Source organism: Ambystoma mexicanum, chromosome 5q (genome assembly GCF_040938575.1).
Source record: "Ambystoma mexicanum isolate Mex_15411 chromosome 5q, UKY_AmexF1_1, whole genome shotgun sequence".
NCBI classification, from domain to species: Eukaryota; Metazoa; Chordata; class Amphibia; order Caudata; family Ambystomatidae; genus Ambystoma; species Ambystoma mexicanum.
In genome coordinates, this window is record NC_090933.1 from 94,904,160 (window position 1) to 94,924,784 (window position 20,625).

A 20,625-nucleotide genomic window follows, 5' to 3' on the forward strand; every position below is an offset into this window, starting at 1 on the left:
AGTCCTGGATCATCTGTCCGTCACCTGCCACTCCCTTCACAGGCTGGGCTTCTCCCTCAACTTAATGAAGTCTCAATTGACACCTATCTAGCGGCTCCAGTACATCGGAGCAGTGCTCGACATATCCCTGGAGCAGTGTTCGCCTCCCCAGGTGAGGGCTCATCACATTCTGCAGATGGTGGACAAGTTTCAACATGCCCAGAGTCTCCCGGCGTTCGAGTTCTTGAGGTTGCTCGGCCTCATGGCATCCTGCATTCTATTGGTGCCGGAGGCCAGGCTGCGGATGAGATCTCTGCAGTGGGCTCTCAAGATGCAGTGGTCGCAGGCGTCCGGCAGGATGTCGAATCCCGTTCAGGTGCCGCCCTCGGTTGCCCAGGATCTTCTGTGGTGGGCCGACAAAGGCAATCCATTTCGGCTACCCTGGCCGGAGGAGACGATCGTGATGGACGCATCCCTCACAGGATGGGGAGCTCATGCCAACGAGTTGACAGTCAGCGGTCGTTGCTCTCCGTCGGAGTCCAGACTCCACATCAATCTTTTAGAGCTGAGGGCCGTCAGGCTAGCCCTGAAGGCTTTTCTGCCGTCTGTGTGGGGCAAGAATGTCCTGATTATGACAGATAATACAGTGGCCATGCAATACCTAAAGAAAAAGGGGGGACAGGGTCACTCCCACTGTTCAGAGAGGTAATGCAGCTCTGGTTCTGCAGGAAATTTCGATTGTGGCAGTTCATCTGGCTGGCGACGAAAACGCGGCGGCGGACGCTCTAAGCAGGCAGAGCACGGTCTCTCACGAGTGGGAGCTGGCTCAGGAAGTTCAGCAACAAAATCCCTGTACCGTTTCCGTTGCAGAAAGTTCTGCGACTGGTGCAGGGTTCAGAATGTGGATCCTTTTCAGTGTTCAATTCCTGTGGTTCTGTCTTTTTTGCTTTCATTAGCTCCTGCAGGTGGGGGTACCATTAAGGGTTACCTGGGGGCGCTATCATTATTTAAGCGCTCGTCTGAGGAGTGTTCTTATTTTAAGATTTCTGTGATTTCTCAGTTTCTAAAAGGGCTAACTAATGTGTTTCCACCGTCACCTTTCCAGGTGCCGGGATGGGATTTGAACTTAGTTTTAAAGTTCCTAATGGGAGCTCCGTTTGAGCCCTTACATTCTTGTCCATTTAGACTGTTGACCTTTAAGACTGTCTTTTTAGTTGCGGTTACTTCTGCTCGCAGAGTGAGTGAGTTGCAGGCACTTTCCACCAAGCCACCTTTCACGGTGTTCCATAAGGACAGGGTTGTCCTTAGGGTACGTCCTTCTTTTCTTCGAAGGTTGTGTCGGAATTTCATTTGAGCTAGAAGGTAATTCTTCCGCCGTTCTATCCTCCTCCTCATTCTGGTAAGGAAGAGGAGAGGCTCCATAGGTTGGATCCGAGGAGAGCTTTGAGCTTCTATCTCTCACGGATGTCCCGGGTCAGAGTGGACGATCAGCTATTTGTAGGATACGATGCAAGGCGTTTAGGTCAAGCTGTTTCCAAGCAGACCATGTCCAGTTGGATCATTTTGGCGATCTCTGAATGTTTCCATTTGGTGGGTAAGGACCCTCCAGTAGGCTTACAGGCTCATTCTACTAGGGGTGTGGCTGCCTCTACTGCTCTGCAGAGGGGTGTTGCCATTCGTAATATCTGTGAAGCAGCCACATGGGCCTCTGTCCATACTTTTGTAAAACACTAGTCCCTGGACTCTCTCCATGGGCAAGATTAGGCCTTTGGTAAGGCCGTCCTATATTCTGCAATTTTATTGGGCATTCTAAAATTCTAATTTCGAGGGGATTGGGTCCTCCGACGTATTCCATATCTATGACAGGTAATCACCACAGCTGTGCTGCTTCGGAAACTTTTTTCTGCGTCCTGCGTCGATGACGTCGATGCGCCGTCGTCGAGGACCTCCTCTGACGTCCGACGTCATCCGATGTGATAAGTAGGATGCACGACGCCCGTAGCCTCAGTTCTGTTTTTTCCCGCGAACGTGTTGCTTCGTGAATCTCGGTTAACGCCGCGACTCTTTGGAGTTCTGTTCTTCTCGGTTCTTCGAACCTGTTCGTTTTTGTGAGAAACTCCTTTGTGTGAAGATGTCTTCTACTTCGTCTTCGACCCCGCGTCCGGGCTTCAAGAAGTGCGGGGAGTGTGGGTCCTAGATGTCGGTGACGGACTCGCACAACGCCTGCCTCTGGTGCCTCGGGGAGGCCCACGACACGGATGACTGTATCGACTGCCAGTCGCTCACGTCCAAAGCCTTACGTGAACGTAAGAAGAAGTTGTCGGTAGGTCGGGTGTCCAAGCCCCGGAAGTCGAAGTCTGCGGGGCTTTCGATGGATGAGTCGAGAGGAGACTCTCCGCGTCATCGTCGGAAGTCTCGTGGGTCTCCTTCTAGGAGTCGGTCTCGCCACTCCTCGGCCTCTTCGAGGCATTCTCGGAAGCGCCGACAGCGGTCGTCTTCCAGGTCCTCTTCTGAGGACTCTGCCCGGCACGTTGCTTACCCCACCAGCCGTGCGCCGCCGGAGGTATGGGCTTCCTTCGGGAAGAAAATGCTGGCGATTCTCGAGTCTCAGGGTACTAAGCCGTCCGCGCCCCTGAGTGGGGTCGGCTGTGAGAGGTCGAGAGACACCGCTCGCAAGAGTGGTCAGCACGAGTCACGGGAGAGGTCCCGTTCGGACAAGGGGACTCGCTCTCGACGTACCCGTTCCAGGTCCCGGTCCTCGACGCGTTCGAGACCGTGTGCACCTGTGATGTCTTCTAGGAAGACATCGACGTCTGAGGCGTTGAGGGCCTCGACAGGCTTTCTCGAGGCTCCGAGGAAGTCGTCGAAGCCGTCAACGCTCAGGTCGTCGAAGGACACGCTCGGAGCTCCGGCTTCGAGGACTGTGTCGACGCCGTCGATGCTGGCGGCGCTGCATCTGACGTCGACGCCGATCCTCTCGGCGCCGATGCCTGTTCTCTCGACGCCGGCGCCGATTCACTCAACGCCTTTCGAGGCCGGGGTGTCGGAGGTACCCCGTGGCACGGGGGAACCCCCTAGGAAGGCTCTGGTTAAGAGCAAGCACTCTCGGTTGCCTTCTTTTCGCCACCTGGAATATATTTCGGAGGTGGATGAGGATTCTGATGGTCTGGTTCCTAGTCAGGTTCCAGATGAAATGGTCTCGGGCCATAGTCAGTTTGACGATTTGAGGCAGTCACTGCATGATGCCAGTGGACTGGACACCTCTCCGGAGGTGGAGTTTTGTAGGCCTGAGCCAGGCTCTCATGCCGATTCCTCGTACCGGCGCCTTATGGCTAGGGTTTCCGAGTACTTGGGATGGTCTGCTCCCCCAGGGGAGTTTGTGCAGGATGATCTCACGGACATCCTTGATGTTGGTCCCCCAACTGACCCGGTACTGCCGTTTCATATGGCTCTACAGAGAGACTCCGGAGAGTCTCCCGGTGGTGGGCAGGTCCTTGTCGCGAAAATACCGTCCAGCCAGTAGCGACCCCTGCTACTTGACCAGGCACCCCACTCCGGAGAGTTTGGTGGTGCAGGCGGCCACGGCCCCGGCAAAGCAGGCGTCGTACCCTACCACCCCTCCTGATAGGGACGACAAACGTTTTGATGGCTGGGCGAAGAAAGTGTTTTCTTCTGGTGGTATGGCGCGTCAGGCAGCCAACTCCATATGTGCCTTGTCTCGTTTCACACACACTCTGTGGAACTGTGTTGCGTTAGCGGCTGAACATATTCCCTGCCATGTGCGAGTCCGTTCAGTCGGGTTTGGACATGGCTGAATGCGTCAGCAGGTCCATGGCGGCGAGCACCGTGATATGCAGGTTTGCGTGGTTGCGGAAGTCGGGGTTTGCTCCTGATGTGCAGTCCCGGCTCCTCAACATGCCCTTTGACGGTGAACACCTTTTTGGCAGCAAGGCTGATGAGAGCCTTGAGAGGTTGCAGACCTCCAAAGCTGCAGCGAAGTCGTTGGGCGCTGCAGTTCGCCAACCTCTGCCTTTTCGTCCTAGGGGACAGCAATGGAGGGGTGGTTCCTTTCGCTATTACTCGTCCTTCAGTAAAGCGAGAGGAGCTGGCAGTCAAAGAGGCCAACGCAGGGGTACCAGAGGTGGACGACAGGGTACCCGTGGTGCCAAGGCCGCTCGGGCAGTTGCCTCTTTGCCCTCAGGTAACGCTGCAGCCGCTACCACTCAGTTATGAGGCCATGTCTCATGGTTCGCCGGTTGGGGGAAGGCTGGCGCAGCATCTTGTAGAGTGGTGTGCCATTACTTCAGATGTGTGGGTTCTGGAGATCATAACCCACGGCTACTGTCTTCCTTTTCGGCACAGGCCTCGCGACAATCCACCGGGGAACCTCTCTTTGCAGAGTCCGGATCCGCTCCTTGCGCAGGAAATTCAAGCCCTGCTGGAGAAAGGCGCCATAAAACTGGTGCCTGTAGCGGAGCGGAACAAGGGATGGTATTCCCCTTATTTTTTGATTTCGAAGAAAGACGGGGGATTGAGACCCATCATGGACTTGCGCGGTTTGAACAAACTCCTCAGGAAGGACAAGTTCAAGATGGTTACTCTCTCTCAAGTCCTCCAGGCCCTTCAGCTTCAAACTGGTTGGTGTCTCTCGACCTCAAGGATGCTTACTTCCATATGCCGATCCATCCCAAGCACAAGAAGTACCTGAGGTTCACGGTTGGCGACTCGCACTTTCAGTTTCGGGTGCTGCCGTTCGGATTCACCTCCGCCCCGAGAGTTTTCACCAAGCTCATGGTGGTGGTGGCAGTGCATCTCAGGCAAGGGGGGATTCACGTCTACCCCTACCTGGACGATTGGTTGATCAGGGGGAGCTCTCCCGAGCAAGTCCTGGATCATCTGTCGGTCACCTGCCACTCCCTTCACAGGCTGAGCTTCTCCCTCAATTTAAAGAAGTCACATTTGACACCAACACAGCGGCTCCAGTACATCGGAGCAGTGCTCGACACTTCCCTGGGGCAGTCTTTTCCTCCCCAGGTGAGGGCTCTTCACATTCAGCAGATGGTGCACAAGTTTCAGCATGCCCAGACCCTCCCAGCGTTCGAGTTTTTGAGGTTGCTCGGCCTCATGGCATCCTGCATTCTTCTGGTGCCAGAGGCTCGCCTGCGGATGAGATCTTTGCAGTGGGCACTCAAGATGCAATGGTCGCAGTCCTCCGGCAGGATGTCGGACCCGGTTCAGGTGCCGCCCTCGGTCGCCCGGGACCTTCTGTGGTGGGCCGTCGAAGGCAACTTGATGAAGGGGGCTCCATTTTGGCTTCCCTGGACGGAGGTGACGATCATGACGGATGCATCCCTCACGGGATGGGGAGCTCATGCCAACGAGCTGACAGTCAGCGGTCGTTGGTCTCCGTCGGAGTCCAGACTCCATATCAATCTGTTGGAGCTGAGGGCCGTCAGGCTAGCCCTGAAGGCTTTTCTGCCGACTGTGCGAAGGAAGAATGTCCTGATCCTGACGGACAACACAGTGGCCATGCACTACCTCAACAAAAAGGGGGTGGGGCCAGGGTCACTTCCTCTGTGCAGGGAGGCGATGCAGCTCGGGTTCTGGGCCATCCAGCAGGAAGTTTCGATCTCGGCAGTTCATCTGGCCGGAGACGAAAACGAGACTGCGGACGCTCTGAGCAGGCGGAGCACGATCTCTCACGAGTGGGAGCTGGCTTGGGAGATTCTCCTGGAGATCTTCGCCCTTTGGGGGACCCCTCAAGTGGATCTCTTCTCCTCCAGCGTCAACAGGAAGTGCAAAAGGTTCTGCTTGTGTTGAATTTCCTCCAAAAGGAGCCTTAGGAGAAGCGTTCGTGGTGGAGTGGTCCTTCCCACTGCTATACACGTTTCTTCCAGTCCCCATCATCCCGCAAGTGCTGCGGAGGCTACAGAGGTTCGGTTCCCGGATGCTCCGCATTGCTACGGCATGGGCCCGGAGGACGTGGTACCCTGACCTTCTCGACTTGTCCATCTGCCCTCCAAGTCGTCTTCCCTACCGAGACGATCTGCTCTCACGGGAGGGGGGGTCAGGTTCTCCATCCAGAGGTCAGGTCCCTCAACCTTCACGCTTGGCTTCTGAAAGGTTGAGGTACAAGGATTGGGACCTCCCTGAAGATGTGATGGAGGTGTTGCTTTCGGCCAGACAGCCAGCGACAAAGTCCCTGTACCGTTGCCGTTGGAGAAAGTTCTGCGACTGGTGCAGGGTTCAGAATGTGGATCCTTTTTTATTTGTGACATTCCTGTGGTTCTGTCTTATTTGCTTTCCTTGGCCCACAGGGGCCTGCAAGTGGGTACTGTTAAAGGTTACCTAGCGGCGCTGTCTATATTTAAGCGCTCGTCTGAGGAGTGTTCCTATTTCAAAATTCCTTTAATTTCTCAGTTCCTCAAAGGACTCACTAATGTGTTTCCGCCGTCACCTTTCCAGGTGCCTGGTTGGGATTTGAACCTTGCTCTGAAATTCCTTATGGGTGCTCCGTTTGAGTCTTTACATTCTTGCCCTTTGAGGCTGTTAACCTTTAAAACTGTGTTTTTAGTTGCGGTCACTTCCGCTCGCAGAGTGAGTGAGTTGCAGGCACTTCAAGTTAAGCCCATTCACTGTGTTTCATAAGGACAGGGTTGTCCTTACAGTTCGTCCTTCCTTTCTTCCGAAGGTGGTGTCGGAATTTCATTCAAGCCAGAAGTTTGTTCTTCCGGCATTTTATCCTCCTCCACATCCTGGTAAGGAAGAGGAGAGGCTCCATAGGTTGGATCCTAGGAGAGCTTTAAGTTTCTACATTTCACGCATGTCCCAGGTCAGAGTGGACGATCAGCTCTTTATTGGTTACGCTGGAAGGCGTTTGGGACAAGCTGTGACTAAGCACACGTTGTGTAGATGGATTATCTTGGCAATTTCTGAATGTTACTGCCTGGCAGGTAAGGACCCTCCGGTAGGCTTACGGGCCCATTCTACTAGGGGTATGGCTGCCTCTACTGCCCGGCAGAGGGGTGTTCCTACTCGTAACATCTGTGAAGCAGCCACATGGGCTTCGGTCCATACTTTTGTACCACACTACTCCCTAGATTCTATCCATAGGCAGGATCTGGCCTTTGGCAAGGCGGTCCTTTACTCTGCAATTTGATTGGGCATTCTAAATTTCTATATTCTAAATTTGTTTTCCCTCCTCCATACGTTGGTACTGCTTTAGGAGTCTGTCATAGATATGTAATACATCGGAGGACCCAATCCCCTCGAAGAACAAGTTACTCTCTTACCTGGTAACGTTCTTTCGATGGGATGGTCCGACGACATATTCCATATTGCTCCCACCCTACCTGCCCTGCTATAGAATTTCTTATGCGATTGCAGCTTACGTTTCCGCAACGCTTTCTGTGGTCATACTGGCATTGTTTTGAGTTCCTACACGTTCTGGGGAAAAAACTACAACTGAGGCTACGGGCGTCGTGCGTCCTACTTATAACATCCGGTGACGTCGGCTCGACGGAGGCCCTCGAGGACGGCGTATCGACGTCATTGACGCAGGACGCAGACAGATTTTCCGAAGCAGCATAGCTGTGGTGATTACTGTCATAGATATGGAATACGTCGTCGGACCATCCCATCGAAAGAACGTTACCAGGTAAGAGAGTAACTTGTTCTTCTTAAGTTTCATGGATATATTGCACGTATAGACAAAACCACCTTCGAATGGATTGTGTCCTCCCACATATTCCTCATCTTATGATATTCGTATTCAGAAAATGTTGTCTTCATCTACCCCTTCTACACCCAAGATGGGGTTAAAAACATTCATTGACTGCGGTTCGAAGATGACGATAACAGATCCTGATCTCATTTGTCTTTGGTGCCTGGGTTCAGATCATCAAACCGGTGACTGTGGCTCCTGTCAGTCGATGACGGAGAAGGCCCTTCGTGAGAGGAAAGGTAAACTGGCGGAGGGGCGGGATGCTTCTAAGGCCTCTTCGAAGGCCTTGTCTAAAAGACATAAAAAATCGAAAGAATCGGAGCGTCACAAAAAACACTCCAAGAGATCCCGATCTCGTGGTAGATCGAGGCGCTCTTCATCTTCCTCTTCGAAAAGAGTTAAAAGGAGACATAGACTCCCTCATCATCATCTGATACATCTACCGAATTGGTACGAAGTCGGATTCCCCAAGAAAATGGGAAGATTTTAGAAAAAAGATGATGGAGGTCTTTGAAAATGCGGCCTCGACCCCCTCAAAGAAGCCTCAAAGGAGCCAGTCCCTGGTCGCTCCCATCGGACGACACAGGGAAGTCAGGAACTACTGCAGTAAAACCCTGTAGTCAGTGGTCGAAGTGTACAAAAAGAAGTAGTGGAACTATGTTCCCTACTGGCCTGCACCGCTCCCCGCAAACCCCATTGCCACACAGCCTCCCATGCACAATACAAACCCCAAAACCCATGCACTTGCTATTTAAGGGCATGTCCAGTGCAGTGCACTGAAAGTGCAAGTTTCAACTTCTTCCTACACTTTTATTTTAAAGCAAAACCGTTCCAGAACGATTTCTTTTTAAAATAAAAGTATAGGAACGGTAACACTTATTTAAAAAGTATAGGAGCACCGCTCCCGCCCACTTCGACCACTGCCAGTAGTATGAGTGAAACTCGTAAGACTCGAGTCGACGTCAAGTCGTCGAGGAATCTTCGAGAGTCGAGTGTTTCCCCGACACTGCATAAAAAACAGAAGTCGTCGAGAACATCAGCGACTTCGTCGACGCCATCGGCGCTAAAGCCTAAAGCGTCTTCTATGCCTTTGTCGAAGACTCCATCGGTGTCGTCGAAGATTCCTTCGATACCTTCGAAGGATCCTTCCATTCCCTCGACAAAAACTCATGAACAAGACAGGAGATTTACTCCATTACCAAAATCAGACTTTTTTAAGTCTATGTCTTCGATATTTGAAGAAAGTGGTTCTGAAGATGAGGAGGTTTCTCCTTTTGTAGTGCAATATGGCACTAGACAGGTTCCAGAGGAACTAATAGATCCAGAATCAAAAATGAGAGACCTGTGTGAGACTGTTCACTCTGCTAGTGGGATTGATACGTCACCTGAGTTAGAGTTTGCGAGACCTGACCCTGCAGAACATGCAGATCCATGCGTTGGGGTAGAGCCTCACCCACCTTTAATCAGGATGACATGAGGGACATTCTCGATCGGGGTCCCCAGAAGGATCCAGTTCTCCCTTTCCATAGGGCACTTCAGAGAACAGAAGAAAAGAACTGGGAAACCCCTGACAACATTGCTGCAGTAAACAGTAATTTTCCTAAGAAGTTTAGAACTTCAACTTCTGATCCTGAGTATTTGAACAGGCATCCCACTCCAGAAAGTCTGGTTATTCAGGCTGCAACTACCTCAAAACAGACTGCGTATCAAACTATCCCTTCGGATAGAGAGTATAAGAAGGTAGATGCTTGGGCCCGTAAAGTTTTTACTTCGGGTAGCAGGGCTTTAAAGTCACCTGTACCCTGGCAAGGTTCACACATACACTGTGGGACTGTATTTCGGCGGCGGCTGAACATATTCTGGAAGGCGAGGAAAGGGAAGGCTTCCTGAATATTGTCAAAGACGGAAAGGAGGCAATGGGGGGATGACTCCAGTCTCCTGCAGCCGCCTACAAAATCACTCTGAGGCCTTATCACACAAAACCTCAGTGGGAGGCAGAATCTCTCAGCATCTGGCGGGGCATTACTTCAGATGCTTGGGATCTGGAAACAGTAGCTCAAGGTTACTGCCTCACTTCCTAAAAAGGCCTCAGGACCATCCACCGGGAGCCAACTCTGCCAAAATTCCAGACCTGTTTCTGTTGCAGGAAATTTTAAACCTGCTAGATAAAGGTGCAATAGAACATGTACCTGTAGCAGAGAGGAACAAGGGTTGGTACCCCCATTACTTTCTCATCCCAAAGAAGGATGAAGGATTGAGACCCATCTTGAACAAGTTCCTCAGGAAGGACAAGTTCAAGATGGTAACCCTTTCTCAGATCCTTCAGGCTCTCCAACTCCAAGACTGGTTGGTATCATTGGACCTTCAGGATGCTTACTTTCATGTGCCAATCCATCACAGGCACAGAAAGTACCTGAGGTTCGCAGTTGGCGGTTCTCACTATCAGTTTCGAGTTCTGCCTTTCGGGCTGACCTCAGCCCGAGGGTTTTAACCAAGCTGATGGCGGTGGTGGCAGCGAGTCTCAGGAGAGGGGGGATTCACGTCTACCCCTAACTCGACGATTGGTTGATCAGTGCACGTTCTCCCGAACAAGCTCAAAAACATCTGTCAATCACTTGTCACTTCCTTCACAAACTGGGATTCTCCCTCAATTTCAAGAAGTCCCACATGATACCATCCCAAAAACTCCAATTCATCAGAGCAGTCCTGGACATTTCCTCGCCTCCCGAGATGAGAGCCCTCCACATTCTGCAGATGGTAACAAAATTCCAGAATGCCCAGCATCTGCCAGCCTTTGATTTTCTGAGGTTGCTCGGCCTCATGGCATCCTGCATTTTTCTGGTGCCAGAGGCCAGATTGAGAATGAGATCCCTTCAGTGGGCCTTCAGAACTCAGTGGTCCCAGTTCTCGGGGAGTATGTCGGATCTTGTGCAAGTGCCGAGCGCACTTGCTCAGGATCTAGTATGGTGGGCTTGCAACGACAACATCCTCAGGGGAGAATCTTTTTGGCAACCATGGCCGGAGATAACAGTAGTGACAGACGCCTCACTAACGGGGTGGGGCGTCCACACCAACAATCTGACAATCAGCGGTCATTGCTCTCCCTCGGAGTCCAAACTACACATCAGCCTATTGGAGCTGAGGGCAATCAGACTAGCGCTGAAAGCTTCCCTGCCCTCTGTACAGGGAAAGAATGTCCTGATAATGATGGACAACACGGTGGCCATGTACTACCTCAACAAGAGAGGAGGCGTAGGGTCACTACCACTGTGCAGCGAGGCAATGCAGCTCTGGTTCTGGGCAATATGAGAAGGAATCTCTCTATCGGCAGTTCACGTAGCCGGAGAGAAGAACACGGCGGCAGATGCTCTGAGCAGGCAGAGCGCAGTCTCCCACGAGTGGGAGCTTGCTTAGGAAGTCCTTCTGGAGATCTTCGCCCTTTGGCGAACCCCTCAAGTGGATCTGTTCGCGACCACGGTAAACCGGAAGTGCGAACAGTACTGCTCAAGGGAATTTCCTCAGAGAGGAACTCTAGGAGACACGTTCGTGGTGGACTGGAAGTTTCCTCTGCTGTACGCGTTTACTCCAGTCCCCGTAATCAGGAGGTTGAGAAAGTTCAGGAAAACCATGATCCTAATTGCCCAGGATTGGGCCAGGAGGACGTGTTACCTGGACCTTCTGGACATGTCCATCTGCCCTCCAATACGTCTTCCGCAAAGAGAGGATCTTCTCTCGCAAGAGGAAGGTCACGTTCTTCATCCAGAGGTCAAGACACTCAACCTTCACGCATGGTTTCTGAGAGGTTGAGATATAAGGATTCAGATCTTCCGGATGACGTAATGGAGATTTTGCTTTCGGCCAGAAGGCCAGCAACAAAATCCTTGTACCAGTGTTGTTGGAACAAATTAAGTAACTTTTGCAAACAATAAGGATGTGGACCCTTTTCAATGTGGCACTGCAATGGTGCTTTCTTTCCTATTTCATCTAGCCAATCTGGGGCTCCAGATCGGAACAATTAAAGGATATCTAGCCGCGCTGTCCATTTTCAAGCGCTCCTCTGAAGAGGTTTCTTACTTCAAAATTCCATTAATCATTCTCTTCCTAAAAGGGCCTACTAATGTATACCCTCCAGTACCGTTTCATGTCCCAACTTGGGATTTAAATTTAATACTTACATTTTTTTGTATCCCTTTTGAGCCTCTGCACTCAGGTCCCTTGAGGCTTCTAACATTGAAGACTGTCCTTCTTGTAGCATTAACATCAGCCCGCAGGGTTAGTGAACTACAGGCTCTCTCATGTAAACCCCCATATACTACATTTTATAAGGACAAGGTAGTTCTTAAAGTTAAACCATCTTTCTAACCAAAAGTAGTTTCTGACTTCCATTTGTCACAAAAAATAATATTACCAACATTCTATCCTCCTCCTCATTTGGGCAAAGAGGAGAGACTGCATAGACTGGACCCCAAAAGGGCTCTGTTTTTACATTTTAAGAATGTCAAAGGTACGTCAAGATGACCAACTTTTTGTAGGATATACAGGTCATAAATTGGGATTAGCGGTGACAAAACAAACTATTCCCCTGGATCATTCTGGCTATAGTTGAGTGCTCAAGATTGCCAGGAAAAGACCCACCGGATGGGCTACGAGCCCATTCCACCAGGGGGATGGCTACTTCTGCGGCTTTGAAGAGGGGAGTCCCTGCAGCAGATATTTGTTCAGCTGCAACATGGGCATCAATGCATACCTTCATCAAGCATTATTGCTTAGATGCCTCTTCCTCCAATGACGGTTACTTAGACATAGACCATAACCTTCAACTCTCTCAGACCCCAGAAGGCCTTGTGTACAATGCAGAGGGTTTTTAACTTAATCTTCGCAGTCACTGGGAGCCAGTGCAGAGATTTCAGTCCTGGAGAGATACGATCCCTGGGCTTGAGGCTAAGGACAAGTCTCGCAGTCCTGTTCTGGGTAAGTTGCAGAGGGCGGAGAGTGGAGGCAGGCAGATTTAGATCGAGGCTGTTGTAGTAGTCCAGCTTGGAGAGGACCAGGGCTCTGGAGACAGTGAGCTTCTGGGGGAAGGAGAGGAAAGGAAGAATACCTCTAAGGAGGAGCAGCTGGTAGTGCGACGACTTAGAGACGTCAGAGATGTGAGGGGAGAAGGAGAGTGCAGAGTCGAAGATGACCCCGAGGTTTTTAGCCTTGCAGGTTGGAATTGGAGGAGGGCCAAGAGAGGCCGGCCAGAGAGCTGCAGGGAAGGAGGGAGTGGGTGTGCCGATGAGTAGAATCTCAGTCTTACTGGCATTAAGGCAGAGGTCGTTGGCGGCACACCATTCCTGGATGGCAGACAGACAGTCAGAGATGAGGGAAGGAGAGCAGGAGGCCTAGGGTAGCCTGAAAATGAGCTGGGTATCATCCGCATAGCACTGAAAGTTGGACAGAGAGCGGCGATGCGGTGGGCAAGGAGTGCCAGGTATTGGTTGAACAGCAAGGGGGAGAGGTTAGATCCCTGGGGGACACCACAGGTAGAGAAAAAGATGTCGGAGAGGAAGGACCCAAGTTGGACCTGGGAGGGTCGGTCGGAGAGGAAAGAAGTCAGCCACGCCAGAGCCTGACCAGTGATACCCACGTTATCACAGAGACGGTTGAGCAGGATGGCATGGTTGACAGTGTCAAAGGCAGAAGAGAGATCAAGCAAGATACGAATGCAAGGGGTGTTAGAGTCGAGGTTAGAGAGCAGGTCTTCACGGATGTTCAGGAGAGCAGTTTCCATGCTTCTGGCAGCTCTGAATTCAGACTGATGGTCATGATGACAACCAACAGATTCAGTGTGGAGATTGAGCTGGGAGATGGCCAGTTTCTCCAGGAGCTTGCCCAGGAAGGGAGTGATGGAAATTGGGCGATAGTTAGACGGGCAGGAGGGGTCGGCAGAGGGTTGCTTGAGAAGAGGGTGCATAAGGGAGTGCTTCAGGGGGGAAGGGAAGACCCCAGTGGTGAAGGAGTGATTGCAGAAATCCGCCAGGCAGGAGCCAGGGAGTCGATGTGATCCTTGATAGTTTTGGAGGAACAGGGGTGAACCTGTTTCGACGAGACTTTCATAGATCGGACTGGTCTAGAAACCTTGTCTGGAGAGAAAAGGGGAAAGGCCGAGAAGGAGGGAGGAGGGGTGGCTGCAGAAGGGCCAGAGGAAGAGCAGGGAATGGCTGGAGGGGGGGTGAGAGGAGGAGAGTGAGGACAGGATGTCCTGAGTTTTTGAAATGAAGTGAGAAGCCAGTGCCGTGCAGAGGGCCTGGGAAGGGACAGGAGAGGTAGAGACTGCGGCAGGGTTGGCCAGTTCCTTGCAGATTTTAAAGAGTTCGGCCGAGTTGTTAGATGCCGCAGAGATGCGGGCTTGGATATGAGCTCGCTTCTTGGTGAGGACGGAGAGCTGGCATTGCCTTTGCAGCAGGCGGCAGGCCAGTTTGTCAGAGGATGAACTTGAAGCACGCCATTTCCTCTCGGCAACCCTACACTTGCGTTTTAGGGTGACAAGGTCTGAGTCCTACCAGGAGTTACACTTGGCTTTGGGCTTCAGGCAGATCTCATGACAGGGGCAAGGAAATCGAGAGTATCAGATATAGAAGAGTGGAGCACGGAGAGGGCTGTGTCAGGGTGAGAGTCAGCCAGGGGGGAGAAGGTGGCGGCGAAAGCCTCAGCTGACACGCGCATCATGGGTCGGGTGACCGAGAAGGTGGGTGGCAGTGACGGAGGTGGCTTGGCCTGCGGGGTAGGGAGGGTGAGGTGGGAGGATAGGAGAAAGTGGTCACTCCAGGAGAGAGGAGTGGAGAGAGGGACAGAGAGGGGAATGTCTGAAGAGATCAGAACATCGAGAGTGTGCCCTGCAGAATGAGTCGGGCCAGAGGGGAGAATGGTGAGAGAGAGAGAGTCGCAGAGGTCGCGAAAGAGTTCAGAGGGGGGACAGGAGACATCCAGGTGGATGTTGAAGTCTCCAAGAAGGAGTTGTTGAGTGGTTGAGGCCAGGAGTGAGGAGGAGAGGTCCGCCCACTCAGAGAGGAAAAAAGAAATCTGACCAGGTGGCCGATAGATAGTAGCCACACAAGGGTGGTATACGTAAAGACCTCTTGGATTGGCACTCAAGCCATACACACAGATATGTCCCGAAAACCAATAAGGCTTTGGAGGGCCTTAAAGACGTTGGTGTTTGAACAGATTAATAGTTGGTGTCATATGGACAATTTTAATATGTGTCTCATTTATGACATAGGGAATGATGCAATTCAGAATATAAGTGTGAAGTTTGTGGAATAATCGAAAGCATTACACAAATAGAACTTGGTGAATATAATTGTTCAACTTTTTTGGATCATTACTGGTACATTACAACACAGTGTGGTGGGGTAGGTATACTGACGGTAAGAAGTAGAGTTTAGGTCTAGTTGGTGCACATGCTGCCATTTAAAGAAATTCCATATCACAGAGATGGCGCACGGTACATGTGATGGTGGATTAAAGATTGGGACAGATTATTTGGTATTAGGTATTCAATGAATGATACCGTTTCAGTTAATTTCTTAAGTGTTGCCAATATTTAACCCCTTGTGTAATTTAATGTTTTCTTTCTTTTCTCCTGCATCTTCTTTCCTATCTTTTTTGCTGTTGTTTTGTTGGCATTAATCTACTTTATTTCTCATTCATATGCTGTCGAATTATGAATTTTGAATAATATTTTGGTAACATTTGTGTGGTATCAGGAACAATACCAATTGGTGAATATTGTCTCTTTGTACAATCATTTATACAATGATTTTTATCTTGCTTTGTTATTGTTTTTTCTGCATTAAAACATGGTATACAGTCCTGAGGAAAACCTCAAATAGGTTGAAACACGTGTTGGCTGTCTATTACATATTATTTCACTTGAACGTTGGTTATTGATTAACTGTCCAATCTGATTTTGATTTATGTCGTGATGAGGTCATGGTCATGAAGTCAGGGGCACAGGCATGCAGGGGTCGCATGCACAGGATACCTGGGTGGACACTGTCCTGGCGCCTTTGGCGCCAGGCTCATGAACAAAAGTAAACGAGAACATCCATTTAACACCAAAATGCTTTTATTATGGACATAGCACTTCAGATGCATTAACCTTGAACATTCCATCCATTAAGCAGGATGCATTAACCTTGAACATTCCATCCATTAAGCAGCCCCAAGTGTATTCTTGGGTGTGGCTGCTAATGGATTGTCTTCGCACGTGCTCACTCTCTAGAAGTGGTTGGGTGTGGCTGTTAACCCGGCCCTAATGGGCGTGCCCACGATCTCAGCTAAATAAGCTGCACCAATCCTCAAGACAGACGCTTCACGTTATTCTGCACTTGCAAGCAGCGTAACGCTCACCGTCGCCTGAGGTCAGACTTACCTTTGAAGATCCTGCTTCCTGGACATCCTGCTTCCTGCCAGCATACTTACCAACTGGGGGAAGCTGTTGTTACCTGTACATCTCTTCGGCGAACCAAGTATTCATCTTTACACTTTCCAGAATGCCGAAATCTTCATCTTGGCACTGCAGCACGACACGATCCATCGTCGACAGCAGTGAAGGAAAAACAGAAGACCAGGTTAGACATCGAAAAAAGTCAGTTTAAGGTTGTTCGCCATACTTTGCAATTTTCCTTAAACCATCACTTACCTGCTGTCGAACATTGCGGTAGCATCCATCTTCCATCCGTCCGCGTCTCGTGTCTCACAGCTGCATTGAGGCCGCATTTCCATCTAAGGGAAGAAAACAGAAGAGAGTCATTATTGCAGGCATAAATAGGAGCAACATATAAAGACATTAAACAGAACGAACAGCATCACAAGAGCTCAAGAAAGACTTACCAATCATAAGGAGAAGCATAGTCGCAGCTGGACTGGACTAATCCCTACCAGGGATCAGTGAAGGAACTAGATCCCATTTGCCCGCCGCTGCCAGAAGTAGCAGGAGTGAGAGCTTATCTTCCATAATTTACAGGTGAGCTTTACGGGCTGACGTATGCTCACAGGAATAGTACTTTGGGGTGAAGGGTTCGAGAGGTACAACAATCACAGATTGGCACACTCACACACTGTTATCTCCACGCAGGAGCAGTATCACCACGTACCACCGCTCACAGCTTTTCTACTGAGGGAGAGGCCTGAAGGGGGTGATTCAAGTTCAGGGAGGGCTGCAACAGTGCCCCAACGCCTCCACAGAGACTAGGTGAGCGTAACAGTTGAATGGGCGTAGGTTGGGTGCAAGTGGTCAGTTCTGTTTAATTTATGCTCTCTCTTTTGACTTTGGGCATAGGTCACATTTTGACTCTGCCCTTTGCTTGCACGCCTTTTCTATTCAATTAGTGTGGTGTGCTAATCAAGTTAGTTGCAAGTTTAAAAGATTTTGGTTGTTAGCTCAACCTGGTATCTGCCCCCGTTTAGCTACTTGTCCCGGTGAAGCCCTGCTCCTCTGTCTTGATCGCAAGAAAGTCTTTGTTGGTGCTGTGACGCCCTAGACCAGTGGGAATAACCAATCTTGACCCCTACCTGAGAATTCATGCCTGCTTAGCCTTCAGAAGTGTCCCTGGACCAACCGGTGGACTGACCAGCTCTCTCCTGGGCTTCCTCGCTGCAGCCATCGTTCCGAGGAGAGCCTTGAAACTTGGCAGACCTTCAGCTTGGGCCACAAGTCACCTGCCCCAGCATTTTCAGCCTTCTCAGTCCAAGGGAAGCTGTGTTGGGGCTGCTCCTCTGTTCGCTATTGTACGATTGCCTGACCGTGGTGACCTCAGTTGGATCTTTTCTTTGTGTCCTGTGGCCGTCTCTTCCACCAAAGTCTTTACTTGCCTTATTTTGTGTCTTCTAATGGAAACTGTCTGGAACAGATTCCTGTGCACTGTGACCAACCAAAACTAAATCCAGTGAAACAAAGTATCTCGTCTAAACTACCCTTGTGGTAGGAACAAAAACAGTAGAGCAAGCCTGGAACCAAGTCTGGAACCTCCAATGTGGTATCCTTAGAACTCTGAGCAGGGGGGTGGGGAGGGGTAAGTCTACTTTGCTGTTGCTTGCTCCCCCTATCTCCCATAGGGTAACTAGGGCTGTGACCTGACCTTTGGCGGTGGAACCTGGGTTAAGGTTCTTTCCCTAGGCCTAATGCTATTCCTATAAGAACGCATCTGTATAAGTATATGCTTTGGAACTGGTGACCTTTAGGCACAAGGCCCCAAACCATCTTAGAGTTGGACTTCATAACAATTAGTAAAGCTTCTGTGTTGATTCCAAAGTGTTCTCTCTTTTTATTTATGCATCTGACTGCTCAGCTGTATTGCACTGGTTCATTTGCAATTCCCTTTTTCCCAATGGTGAATGTGTATATATGTTTTATAAGGATTTGTGGGACAATATAGTTACCTGTGATTTTATATGCTTAGTGTGTAAACTAAAAGCCTAATAAATAATTGTTTTTTGGTGTACTTGCTGGCTAACTGGAATTACTGGTGTTTCTCTGTGTTGGACCTATTGTAGGCCGAGACCGCTCCAACACCCTTCCTGAGACTAAGCCTTGATTGCTCTGCTACCTCGACCTTAATTGGGGTTTTGCTAACCTCTGAGTGTCTTCCCTGTTCATCATAAAAGGGTGGCCTCCCTAAATCCTCCCACCAAGGCTAATTTCGGAAATCCCTCTTAACATTTGTTAAAAAATGGAAAGCGGTTTGTTGGGGTGAGCGACCCAGGCCACCTCGAGTAGCTCCACCCTCCAAAGTTTATTCCCTAGCCTTAGTACTCCTTACACATGCCTTAGGCCAGGACATGCAAATGAGGTTCTGTACTTATTTGATGAATGAAAGGTGTCAGACTTATTCCAAGACTGTCTTCTTTGTCCTCATGTTCACCATAAAAAGTGTTTTAATGAAAAGAAGCCTTGCCTTGTTTCAACAAGTCAGCGTCTCGGTATGTATGTGTATCTTTTAACCATTTTGACCCTTGTGCTACTAAAGCGTTTGCAAAAAGAAACAGTATAACTAAGGTTTGTTTCGCCATTCCCAGTAATAGTAATTGATTCCACATCATTATTCATATCATATTGTTTGGGAATACAATAGCAAGCAAAAAAGTCTTAAACGTTTTAGTAAAGCAGCTAGGTCATTAAACAAGTTTTATGTTGCTATTGCACCACAATTCTCATTGGTCTATTGGTGCTCACTTATTAAAAGAACACTCTTGAACAAACTCAGTAACATAATTGCATTTCTGCAATTTTTGATCAGATGGGCTACTTGAAGAAGACCGGAGACGGTGCTTTGGTGTACAGTGTGGTTAATCCTTCAGATCCAGACACTGAAGGTAAATCTTTGCTTGCCTATGGAAAAAAATCAAATTTTGATAGCATTTTACATTTAGTGTATGGGCTGGTAGTTCTTATTTATGGTATTTCCTAGTCTAAATGTTGATGCCTGTGATTGTCTTACCATTTAAATTAAAGAGTGGTTATTGGAAGCGGCATGTTGGCTGTGGTCTTCTTTGCTCAGAAAGTTATCCCTCCCTGCATCCTCTGCTTGGACCACTCTCTACCCCAAAATAGGAATAGAATGTAAAATGTGGCCATGTGTGGGGCTTTTAACCTACTTAAGCGGGTGTTGTTTGAGCTCTTGTCAAAGAGTGCTTTAGCTGGCAACTAGAACAAATACATTTAAAAATAGAAACCCATCTTAAAGATTTCAGGAATTCTGAACAGCTTGTGCACCAGTTTGTATTGGTGATCCAGTGTTCTTTCTTACCTGAAGGAGTACCTGTTGCTGCGTTGGTAGGCAGAAAGAAGCTTCTGTCATTTGCCTGCCTGTTGGCCGGCCCCTTCTCCTGCCATTACTGAGTGAGTTAGGTCCCGCATTGCCCTTGCAAACTTGCCCCTGAACCCACTACCCAGGCCTCAGTTATTAGGAGTATGGGTGGGTGAATCTAGGGACTGGGCATGTAAAGCTGCATAATGACTCAATTAGCAGAGATCCATATTCCTCCCCTCTGAGCCAAGTGCATTGTAGGATGTGTTCTCAGTTGGGGCTATCCCTGGTAAGTGAAGCAGAGCAGGGGACAGGTTATGCCTGCTGCTCTCCAATGAGGTTCTGCTTTCTATGACACGTGGGGTTTCTGCATGGGGTGAGGGATTGCATATCATGGATCATGTAATCCTCTGGGTGGTGTCCAGTCATAATGTCGAATACAATAATTTCGAAAGTCAAAATGTCGAAAATATTTATTCGAAAATAAAAATGTCGAATTACAAAAATGTCGATTTTTTTTCGATTTTTTTTCGAATTAATGTTTAAATAAATAATTAATTAATTATAGTTTATAAAACATAATTTTTTTAAATGGTTAAAGGTATATCCATGGTGGGTGGGGGGGATGGGGAGGAGGGGGGGGTTGGGGTAGGGGTTTGGGATGGGTTTTTTTAATAATTAATTATTTAATTAATGTTTTATTAAATACTTTTTTTTTTAAATTAAAGGTATATCCATGGGGGGTGTTGGGGGGGATGGGGAGGAGTGGAGGGTTGGGGTAGGGGTTTGGGATGGGGGGTTTGGGGGGGACCCCCCCAATAAAAAACGTTAGTATGTGTGACATTTTACATAGTTATTTTAACATTGGTTTTTCGATTTTTTTTTTCGACATTTTATTTTCGAATTAATTACTTTTTCTATTATATGTATGTGTTTTCGACATTTTTGAATTCGACATTTTTTTTTCGACATTTTTGTAATTCGACATTTTTTTTTCGATATTATGACTATAAACCCCTCTGGGTGACTGTACAGAAGGAGTCATTTTACAGCTGCAGGGGCAGCTGTGCCAAGTAAGATGAAGTACATCCTGTGACATGCATGTGTGTTGAGTAAAGTGGATGATAA

At 49.3% G+C, this 20,625-nt stretch overlaps 1 protein-coding gene across 7 annotated transcripts in view; it reads left to right on the plus strand.

Moving 5' to 3' along the window:
* BRD9 (bromodomain containing 9) overlaps window positions 1–20,625 on the plus strand; it is a 1,136,180-nt gene that overhangs the window by 386,620 nt on the left and 728,935 nt on the right. For all 7 annotated transcript variants that reach the window (XM_069620588.1, XM_069620585.1, XM_069620589.1 and 4 more), the window contains exon 9: window positions 18,988–19,063. In XM_069620588.1, the coding sequence (XP_069476689.1) occupies window positions 18,988–19,063 (76 nt within the window). The remainder of the gene's footprint in view (window positions 1–18,987; window positions 19,064–20,625) is intronic.